The sequence below is a fragment of the Dendropsophus ebraccatus genome, chromosome 14 (assembly GCF_027789765.1).
Source record: "Dendropsophus ebraccatus isolate aDenEbr1 chromosome 14, aDenEbr1.pat, whole genome shotgun sequence".
Classification (NCBI taxonomy): Eukaryota; Metazoa; Chordata; class Amphibia; order Anura; family Hylidae; genus Dendropsophus; species Dendropsophus ebraccatus.
In genome coordinates this window covers 8,164,740-8,176,525 of record NC_091467.1, presented here as the reverse complement: position 1 = coordinate 8,176,525, position 11,786 = coordinate 8,164,740, and the positions used below count along the sequence as shown (strand labels likewise).

The window sequence follows — 11,786 nt, the reverse complement described above, 5'->3', positions numbered from 1 at the left end:
CCCATGCTGCTTTACTGACATGTATAGGACGTCTCCTTAAAGGGGTGATTAAAGAATAGAAGGGAAAAAAACCCCGAAACCCTGCACCACACCTTCAGTTCATTGAAGTAGGAGACTGTAATACCACTAGAGATGAGCGAACCGGGTTCGAGTCGACCCGAACGATCGGTATTAGCGGTGGCTGCGGAACTTGGATAAAGCTCTAAGGTTGTCTGGAAAACATGGATACAGCCAATGACTATATCCATGATTTCCACATAGCCTTAGGGCTTTATCCAACTTCAGCAGCCACTGCTAATCAAATGCCGAAAGTTCGGGTTTGCTCATCTCTAAATACCACATGTGACCTGAGGTGTGCGCCTTTTTGTAAGAACGTAGCCATGTTTTTGTAATCCTGGATAAGTCGTTTGGTGTGGAAACCTATTCCTCCATGTGATACTCCTTGTAGAGCTCACCTGTACAGATAGTCTCAGTGCTGCCTCCCTTGGTCAGAGCTGGAGACTTCTAGCATTCTAGATTTGTAGAACATGCAATAGAAACTATATACACATCTCAGCCTTGGCTTTAATAAGAATAATGACAAAGTATATCAGCTGGGAGGTGTCAGCCGGGTGTCTTTCCCAGAAGCCTGAATGATACTCATTGTCTCAGTGCTGGCCAGGTGCCTTCTCGCACGTTCTGTCCCAGCCTCCTGAATGACTGGCCTTATATACAGGTGCAGGTCACGGTTATAGGAAGTCATCGTCGTCCGAATCGTCTCTCGCTAAAGCCTCTATATTGTGTGTGATGTCCGTGATCATACGGTTAAAGCGGTTGGACCCGGGCGAGCAGCTGTCGTAATTGCGCACAGCAGAGGCAGACGTGTTACTCATGCTGCGCTTGATTCTCCCAAAGCTGTCCGTCAGGATCCCGCCATCACGAATCCCAATGCTCTCCAGGAAACTTTCAAAGTAACTGATGTCCATGTCGGGGATGAATGGCCTCAGGCCTGACAAGAAACCCGGAAATGGTGACAGGTCAGGGACACAGGTTGTCATGTAACTGCTGAGGATCTGTGTCAGCACAAGGTGGACAGTCTCTACAGTGCCCTGACCTGGGTGGGAGTCTCAGCATTACAACAGTTGGAAGGGTTCGGGTTTAAAGCAGCAATGGGGAACCCTTGGCCCGACAGCTGTTGTAAAGCTACAATGCCCATCATGCATGGAGCTTTGGCTGTCCAGGCATGATGGGTATTGTAGTTTTGCAACAGCTGAAGTGCCAAGGGCTCCCCATCCATGGTTCAAAGTGAATGTAGTATCAGGCCCAGACTGAAGCACTGGAGGCAGGCTGACCTACCCCCAGTGGGTGGAAACTCCTAGCCCCCCCCCCATGATATGGCTCCATTGATTCTAATGGAGCCACGTCATGGGTAGGGGGGGGTTCGGTCTGCCTCCAGTGCTTCAGTCCGGGCCTGACGGTACATTCACTTTAAAGCCTGCTCAATAAAGTACCTGTTATGGTGCTAACCCTGGACCTTATGTATACTGGGAGGTCTGAGTGGGTGTGGAAACGTCCCACACTCCCACAGGATCTCTGCACAAGCTCTTTCACCATCAGCTTCCTCTGCTTGCAGAAGTCTCAATAACATGTCTGCTATAAGCAGTGACTGACCCCTTACCCAGCAGCAGGAACTTCCTGTTCTCCCCATAGAGGTGGAGCAGCTCCCGGCAGTAATCCTTCACATCCATCCCCAGACGATACTCCCGTAAGAGGCAGGCAAAGCGATAGATCTCCATGGGGGCCAGCTTGTTTCTCAGCTAGAAGAAATGACTGCTTTGTTATACTCAAGAAGCACTGTCACACACAAGACATGTCTGAAGCTTTGATCCGGGAGTGTTCAGACCCCGACCGATCCTGAGACGTCTCAGTCTGTGCAGTCCTCTCCTGGTGTCATGTGACAGGCAGCCTCATAATGGAAGTCTATGGGACATGTCTTTTTCACTGATACCTCACTCATTCTATTGATGGTCAGCATCTGAACACTCACACCCTGCCTGATAAAGGCTGTCCGGGCATAATGGGAATTGTAGTTTTGCAACAGCTGGAGGGACGAAGGTTCCCCATCCCTGTTGGAGGGTATGTGCACACTACAGAACCCAGGCGTATCACCCGTGCATCTCCGCTGGTCCCATAGGCTTCATTCTATGGTTTGCCAGATTCTGCCATCAGCCCGAAGCCTGAGCGTGTTTATTCTTCGGGCACATGGCAGAATCTGGCAAATCATAGAACGAAGCTTATGGGACCAGCGGAGATGTGCGTGTTTGTGAGCTGCGGAATCTGCGGCGGGTGATACGCCGAGATTCCATAGTGTGCACATACCCTTATACTCTTGTCACATCCAAAGTTGCATTCACATACCAGTGCATTAGCTCTTGGGTCACATGACCTCCCATTTACCTGTGCCCAGGTGTGGCTCATATCTTATACAGCAATGGTGCACAACCTGTGTCCCTCCAGCTGTTACAGAACTACACTACCCATCATAGTTTTGCAACAGCTTGAGGGCCACAGGTTGTGCCCCACTGCTATAGAGCACTCTTTTATATGTAGTTGGGGAAGGGAAGGTTCTCTCCTATTACGTCAATGTACATATGAGTATAATAGGACTACATAGGCCCCAGGTGGCCTATATCTCTATGAGGTGAGCTCAGCACCTATAAGACATAGCATAGGTTTAGTGCTGCACGTGTTCAGCTCCATACTCACAGTCATCATGTAGTCCTGCAGCTGCTCCATGGCTGCGCCATTCTGGTCGCCATCGCTGGCTCCGGACGCCAGGCTCTGCTCAGACACCCTGAACGAGGGGGAAGATTCTCCACTGTAACGCACCTCGAATGCGTCATGGGAGCCATTGCTGGAAACGGGAGGTTAGAGAAGAGTATACTTGGGATAAAGGGTACCCCCCATTTCAGCAAGCCTAGTCATACTTGTAGGGCATCAAGTTTAATCTTTCTGCAGCCACATTTTGTAAACCTGTATCCTCCTGATATGCTGCTGTTTTCCTTCCACTGTTGACAGCTCGTTGTCTAGGTTACCGACCACCACCCTGCTAAAAAGCAGTGGTCTGGTGGATATATAGCTATAGTATACATATTATATAGTATTTATACAACTACATTATAGCTATATATACACACACCAGCCAGACCAGTGCTTTTAGAGCAGAGTGGTGTTTGGTAACCTAGACAACAAGTGGTCAACAATGGAAGGAAAAGAGCAGCATACAAGGAGAAAAGTTTGCCAAATTAAAATATTTGCACAAATACTGAACTTTAAAAAGGAAAAACAGCCAGGGAGGAGGTGGCTGAACATTGCAGACACTTACCTCTCCGGCTCCAGCGCTGGGGTCCACTGCACCCTGCTCTGGTTCCTGGTCCCCCGGCCCCTTCCTGGTCTGAGTGGGGACCCAGGATGTGAGTCAGCGAATAAGGCGGGCCCCCGATATGGCTGCTGACTGGCTGAGCGGGGCTGACACGTCAAGCCCAGGGTTCCCACTCAGACCAAGAAGGGGCCATGGGACCTCGACCTGGAGCAGAGGACAGCGGACCCCAGTGCTGGAGCCGCGGAGGTGAGTGCCTGTTATGTTCAGCCACCTGCTCCCTGGCTGTTTTCAAAAATATGTCAAAGCCCAAACTTCCCCTTTAACCGTATTAGCTGAGATAAGTATTCCCCATTAAACAATATATTATTATTATGAGAGGTTATCCCAAAATCAAAGCACCTAGCTGAGCGATGGGTGGGGTGTCTTACCACTAGGACCCCCACAGATCACATGAGCAGAGTTACAATGTCCACTGGAATAAATGGAGCTCTGTTGATCAGTGGGGGTGCACAGGATAACCCCTTTAAGGATTATACTGACTTACAAGGAGCTGCAGCAGCTGAAGTCGGCGTCATATGAGAATGTCCCTTCTGTATGGGAGCTGTCACCTGAAATACGACAAGAGCAGAAATCATAAACCACTTGGACAAGGGGGCAACTGGGCAAAGTAGCGACAAGTGTAGAAGCTGCTCCGACCACCAACCACATCAGGACTCCACTATGGTTTCCTTCTTTAGGATTTGTATAGCAGTATTGGGGATATAGCACTATTATATGCACACAATGGGGTGGTATTATTCAGGCACTGTATAGCAGTATTGGGTATAAGGCACTATTATATGCACACAATGGGGTGGTATTATTCAGGCACTGTATAGCAGTATTGGGTATAAGGCACTATTATATGCACACAGTGTGATGGTATTATTCGGGCACTGTACAGCAGTATTGGGTATAAGGCACTATTATATGCACACAATGGGGTGGTATTATTTGGGCATAGTATAGCAGTACTAAGTATATGACACTATTATTTGCACACATTGGGGTGGTATTATTCGGGCACTGTATAGCAGTACTAAGTATATGACACTATTATTTGCACACAGTGTGATGGTATTATTCGGGCACTGTACAGCAGTATTGGTTGAGTATATGGCACTATTATTTGCACACAATGGGATGGTATTATTTGGGCCCTGTATAGCAGTATTATTTGAGTATATGGCACTATTATTTGCACACAATGTGGTGGTATGATTCAGGCACTGTATAGCAGTACTGAGTATATGGCACTATTATTTGCACACAATGGGGTGGTATTATTCGGGCACTGTATAGCAGTATTGTTTGAGTATATAGCACTATTATTTGGGCACCTGGTGACACACAATGCTGTCACTATGAGCATCTGAATGAATATTGGGGGGCCCATATCTTACAGCGTGACAGCCACGGCCTCTCCGGAGGGGATGTATAGTGATAGCCGGCCCGGTCCACACATTCAATGCTCTGGTCTCCATAGATGATCTGGAAGACTTGGCAGATGAGAGCACAGGATTCCTCTGCAGCGTCCTGTAACACACAATGACAAGACTGAATCTATGGTGACAGATACAATGCTCAGCCCCACAGACACCTCCTGCTGCTTCACTGTCTGCACATAGCATGCATGCAGGATGAGTAGAAGCTCCTCACCCTGTTCTCCACAGCCAGGATTATCAGGTTGCAGTAAGCATCTGGACTTGGCTCTTTGGGGTCTAAGGGATTCTGTCCAGGTCTTCTCTCCCAGCTGCCCCCACAGGGGTGACGTCTCTCCCAGCTGCCCCCACCAGGTTGCCTCCTCTCCCAGCTGCCCCCGCAGGGTTGTCTCCTCTCCCAGCTGCCCCCGCAGGGTTGTCTCCTCTCCCAGCTGCCCCCGCAGGGTTGTCTCCTCTCCCAGCTGCCCCCACAGGGTTGTCTTCGCTCCCAGCTGCCACTGAACGTCATTCTCCTTTCCCAGTTGCCACACGCCTGACCTCCCCGACTCTTCTCCCAGCTTCCAGTCTCCTGCTTTGCGCCACTTCTCTCCAGACTTCCCCCACCCTTGGTTCGTCCATCTGAAGTTCGGTGTGCCATCTTCCAGTCCAGGCTGCAGATGGTATGGCGCCTCTCCATGGCACCTCCTATGGGCTTGGAGCCAGCTCCACCTGGAGTCCTGTCAACCTTTCCAACTGGAGGTTTTCTTTCCAAGCTGCCATTGGCTGGAACAGGGTCCAATCCGAGACCTAAAGGGAGGACCATGAGAGTGTGACCAATACAAAGCTAATACAAGGCTGCAAATCTCCAGGAGAGACAGTCTGATGGTCACACCTGTCTTCAGGACCAGCAGATGGAGAGCGTCATCCCGAACATAGGAAGCCGCAGCAATCTCATGTGTGGGGATCCGGAGAATCAGCTCCTCATTGTCTCTCCAGGTCAGTAAGAGGCTCCGGGCTGATAAGCTAAGGATACTGTCCTGCTCCGGGGTGCACTGCAGGGGGAGCGCCTTCAGCTGCTGCAAAAGTGGAAAACAAACAAACCCTCAAGTTACAACAATAAATGTTCTATGTGTAGATATCTATGTACATTGGAGCAGTATTATAGTGGTTATATTCTTGTATATAGGGAGCAGTATTATAGTAGTTATATTCCTGTATATAGGAGCAGTATTATAGTAGTTATATTCCCGTATATAGGAGCAGTGTTATAGTAGTTATATTCCTGTATATAGGAGCAGTATTATAGTAGTTATATTCCTGTATATAAGAGCAGTATTATAGTAGTTATATTCTTGAATATAGGGGGTGGTATTATAGTAGTTATATTCTTGTATATAGGAGCAGTATTATAGTAGTTATATTCCTGTATATAGGAGCAGTATTATAGTAGTTATATTCCTGTATATAGGAGCAGTATTATATTAGTTATATTCTTGTATATAGGAGCAGTATTATAGTAGTTATATTCTTGTATATAGGGGCAGTATTATAGTAGGTATATTCCTGTATATAGGGGCAGTATTATAGTAGTTATATTCCTGTATATAGGAGCAGTATGGCTTGATCAATTCATATACAGACACTCTGGTGTTGATTTTTAATATAGGCCTAGCGGCGTTAGTATCAGCCATAGATAGGATGTGCAGCCGTTCTATTCTCTCCAGTTCGTGTTTTGCAATTCTCCCTCTCTGAACAGCTAGCACTCCTTTATAAGACCCACATGACCAAAATTGGCAGGATATGTCTGTGCTCACATGTCTGGACCCTATGTCTTCCCCATTCTGTGAGAGCAGCAATGGTAAGTGTAATACCATATCCATACTTGTGTCGTTTGGGGGCAGCCTTCCCCGCCGGTGGTGCTGGCTGGGTTTTGGTGGGGCTTTTTGGGTCTGGTCCTGTGACATTGGGGTTGCAGGGCCGTTCCATGGCCTCCCTTCCCTGCACGTGCACGCTTTGCGGGGTTGGCGGTCGCTTACCGACACGGTGTGGAGTTAGCGTAGGGACCTGTGTGGACCAGAGGACCTGCGCGGTGGTACACGGGGCAATATGGCTTGATCAATTCATATACAGACACTCTGGTGTTGATTTTTAATATAGGCCTAGCGGCATTAGTATCAGCCATAGATGGGATGTGCAGCGGTTCCATTCTCTCCAGTTCGTGTATTATAGTAGTTATATTCCTGTATATAGGGGGCAGTATTATAGTAGTTATATTCTTGTATATAGGAGCAGTATTATAGTAGTTATATCCCTGTATATAGGAGCAGTATTATAGTAGTTATATTCCTGTATATAGGAGCAGTATTATAGTAGTTATATTCCTGTATATAGGAGCAGTATTATAGTAGTTATATTCCTGTATATAGGTGCAGTATAATAGTAGTTATATTCTTGTATATAGGAGCAGTATTATAGTAGTTATGGTTCAGGGAAGAGAAAGAGTGCTGCACCTCACACCTATGGCTGATACTTGTACCTCTCGGCTGCATTAACAACATCAGAATTCTGTATGTGAATTGATCAAGCCACACTGCCCCATGTACCGCGTGCAGGTATCTGATACACATGGGTCCCTACACTAAGTCCACACTGTGCCGGTCAGCGACCACCACCCCCGCAGGCGTGCACAGTCAGGGAAGGGAGGCCATGGAACGGCCCGGCAACCCCCATGCCACAGGACCGGACCCAAAAATGCCACACCAAAACCCAGCCAGCACCACCGGCGGAGGAAGCTGCCCCCAAACAGCACAAGTCTGGATAAGGTATTGCACTCACCATAGCTATCAAAGATAGAATGGGACAGACAGGAGGGATTAAAACCATGAGCACTCAGGTGTCTCCTGCTAATTGCGGTCATGTGGGTCTCACCAGGAGGAGTGCAAAACACGGAGAAAAGAGAGAAACAAAATACGGTTCAGGGAAGAGAAAGAGTGCTGCACCTCACACCTATGGCTGATACTTGTACCTCTCGGCTGCATTAACAACATCAGAATTCTGTATGTGAATTGATCAAGCCACATTATAGTAGTTATATCCCTGTATATAGGAGCAGTATTATAGTAGTATATTCCTGTATATAGGAGCAGTATTACAGTAGTTATATTCCTGTATATAGGGGCTGTATTATAGTAGTTATATTCCTGTATATAGGGGCAGTATTATAGTAGTTATATCCCTGTATAGGAGCAGTATTATAGTAGTTATATTCTTGTATATAGGAGCAGTATTATAGTAGTTATATTCTTGTATATAGGGGGCGGTATTATAGTAGTTATATTCCTGTATATAGGAGCAGTATTATAGTAGTTATATTCCTGTATATAGGAGCAGTATTATAGTAGGTATATTCCTGTATATAGGGGGCAGTATTATAGGAGTTCTATTCTTCTATATAGGAGCAGTATTATAGTAGTTATATTCCTGTGTATAGGAGCAGTATTATAGTAGTCGGTCGCTGACCGAAACGGTGTGGAGTTAGCGTAGGGACCCGTGTGGACCAGAGGACCTGCGCGGTGGTACACGGGGCAATATGGCTTGATCAATTCATATACAGACACTCTGGTGTTGATTTTTAATATAGGCCTAGCGGCATTAGTATCAGCCATAGATGGGATGTGCAGCCGTTCCACTCTCTCCAGTTCGTGTATTATAGTAGTTATATTCCTGTATATAGGAGCAGTATTATAGCAGTTATATCCCTGTATATAGGGGCAGTATTATAGTAGTTATATCCCTGTATATAGGAGCAGTATTATAGTAGTATATCCCTGTATATAGGGGGAGTATTATAGTAGTTATAGTCCTGTATATAGGAGCAGTATTATAGTAGTTATATTCCTGTATATAGGAGCAGTATTATAGTAATTATGTGTGCAATATAGAAATAGAAGTGATGTATATTTCTATATATTACTATAGTTCTTAGTCATGTACAGTTATATAGATTTTAAAAGCATTGTCCTCTTCACTGTGCCTGTAAAGTCTTTGCTCCATTGTGATGCATAAGGAGAGACCTGTAATGTGATGTAGGAATACATATATGACTTTTCTTACCCTTGCTGTATCCAGAAGCTGCAAAATTTCATCTCGACTGGATGGATTCAGAGAGGCCACAACCCAAGTCAGGTGACCCAGGAACTGTGAAGAGGATTTACACTGTACTTCACTTTCAGCTTTTTACATAAAAACAAGATTGTCGGCAGTAAAAGCCCCCCCCCCCCCCCCCCCCCCCCCCCCAATACCAAACCCTCTCCTATGTCACTATCCTTACCTACCAACCCTGCTCCTATGTCACTATCCTTACCTACCAAACCTTCTCCTATGTCACTATCCTTACCTAACAAACCTTCTCCTATGTCACCTTACCTAACAAACCTTCTCCTATGTCACTATCCTTACCTACCAAACCTTCCCCTATGTCACTATCCTTACCTACCAAACCTTCTCCTATGTCACTATCCTTACCTACCAAACCTTCTCCTATGTCACTATCCTTACCTACCAAACCTTCCCCTATGTCACTATCCTTACCTACCGACCCTGCTCCTATGTCACTATCCTTACCTACCAAACCTTCTCCTATGTCACTATCCTTACCTACCAAACCTTATCCTATGTCACTATCCTTACCTACCAAACCATCTCCTATATTACTATACTTGCCTACCAAACCTTCTGCTATATTACTATCCTTACCTACCAAACCTTCTCCTATGTCACTAACCTTACCTACTGACCCTGCTCCTATGTCACTATCCTTACCTACCAAACCTTCTATGTCACTATCCTTACCTACCAACCCTTCTCATATGTCACTATCCTTACCTACCAAACCTTCTCCTATGTCACTATCCTTACCTACCAAACCTTCTCCTATATCACTATCCTTACCTACCAAACCTTCTATGTCACTATCCTTACCTACCAACCCTTCTCCTATGTCACTATCCTTACCTACCAACCCTTCTCCTATGTCACTATCCTTACCTACCAACCCTTCTCCTATGTCACTATCCTTACCTACCAACCCTTCTCCTATGTCACTATCCTTACCTACCAGCCCTTCTCCTATGTCACTATCCTTACCTACCAAACCTTCTCCTATGTCACTATCCTTACCTTCCAAACCTTATCCTATGTCACTATCCTTACCTACCAAACCATCTCCTATATTACTATACTTGCCTACCAAACCTTCTGCTATATTACTATCCTTACCTACCAAACCTTCTCCTATGTCACTAACCTTACCTACTGACCCTGCTCCTATGTCACTATCCTTACCTACCAAACCTTCTCCTATATCACTATCCTTACCTACCAAACCTTCTCCTATATCACTATCCTTACCTACCAAACCTTCTCCTATGTCACTATCCTTACCTACCATACCTTCTCCTATATTACTATACTTACCTAACAACCCTTCTCCTATGTCACTATCCTTACCTACCAAACCTTCTCCTATGTCACTTACAATCATATTATAGAGAATAGGACTCCGAACAGACCCTTGTGGCACACGGAATATACACCATTACCAACAACCCTCTGATATCTATTATTCACCAACCACAAATCCACTGAACTATCCAGGGATTAAGTCTAATTTTCTCTAACTTCTCTATCAGCTCTTTATGGGGAACTCTATAAAGTCTTTGCTGAAGTACAGATAGGCGATATACCCGGTACATTCATCCAGCACTTTTGTGACATCAAAGAAATCAATGAGATTAGTCTGACATGATCGTCCTGCAGTAAAGCCATGCTGGTTTGCATCAATCAGATTGTTGATTCTTAGATGATCAATTATCTTCATTTTTAGAAGAGTTTCCATAATTTACTACCACAGATGTCAGGCTAACTGGCCTGTAGTTACTGGGCTCCTCTCTACTCTTGTTGTGGATGGGTTTAACATTGGCCGTTCTCCAATTATCAGGGACATCTCCTGTTAGCAGGGACTGGTTATACAGATCTGTCAGGGGGGCAGCAATCACAGATCAGAGTTCTTTAAGAAACCTGGGGTGGAGGCCATCAGGACCCATCGCCTTATTCAGCTTTAAACGGGCAAGCTCCTCTGAAACATCGGCCTCTGAAAACACTGCAGCCCAACCCATATAACTGGAGGCATTTGTTCCCAATTTAGTACCCCCCTCCCATGTGCCATCTTCACCCCCAATCTTCTTACCTTTACTTCCTTCTCTACATAATCATGCAGAAGTATCTGGGGATCCAGCAGGAAGTCGGGGGGCATCACCGGCACAGAGTGTAGGGGTCGGCGGTAGCTGCTGTTTCTGACCGCTGACCGGCGGTTAGACTTCAGTGACACTAATCGTTTGATGGGCGACACCAGGGCCTGCTGGGAGAGAAGTAGAGATGGACCAATGGACCCTATGATACAGGATGAATCGGACCCCACAGACACACAGGGACAATACACCGTGGTACCTTCTTGCCCTTCTTGGTCTGTTGCTCCATGCTGCTGCTGTCTTCCAGACCTCCCGACACTTTTGTATATCTCCACACGGACTCCCAGCTCCCTGGGCTCCTGTGTCTAGCTGGCTCTGCCTCCTCTTCCTCTCCATTGTTATTTTCCTACAGAGGAAACTCCACCAGGTTCAGGGACAGAGCTCAGTTCCTGCCTCTGTCCAGTGATAAGAGAGCAGATGGCTGGGTCAATAGGCAGTGCAATTTACAGGACTGCCTCTAGATGGCAGCACACCACCATTAATCCAGGGTGTAGAACATGAGACATGCAGGGCCGAGCGCCTCATTCAACCCATGGGGACGACAAACTTGGCTCTGCTGAATCTTCTCAGTATATAAGTCATAATTTGTAGACACAAGCTTAAAGGGGTTTTTCAGAATAGCAAAACCACAGCTGCCTTCCTCCAGAAGCAGCACCA

At 46.2% G+C, this 11,786-nt stretch overlaps 1 protein-coding gene across 2 annotated transcripts; it reads right to left on the bottom strand.

Annotated features, from left to right (window-relative positions):
* Positions 1–557: 557 nt before the first annotated feature.
* Positions 558–11,786, bottom strand: CCM2L (CCM2 like scaffold protein). Of its 2 annotated transcripts, none has more exons than XM_069953759.1 (10): positions 11,329–11,786; positions 11,069–11,239; positions 8,935–9,018; positions 5,714–5,897; positions 5,060–5,628; positions 4,804–4,936; positions 3,906–3,969; positions 2,746–2,893; positions 1,658–1,796; positions 558–988 (listed from the first exon to the last, which is right to left on the bottom strand). In XM_069953759.1, exons 1-10 carry the CDS (start codon positions 11,356–11,358, stop codon positions 729–731), a joined length of 1,782 nt encoding a protein of 593 aa, XP_069809860.1. In that variant the 5' UTR covers positions 11,359–11,786; the 3' UTR covers positions 558–728. The 2 variants fall into 2 exon arrangements, with proteins under 2 accessions (XP_069809860.1, XP_069809861.1); XM_069953760.1 differs by having other exon boundaries at positions 11,069–11,236.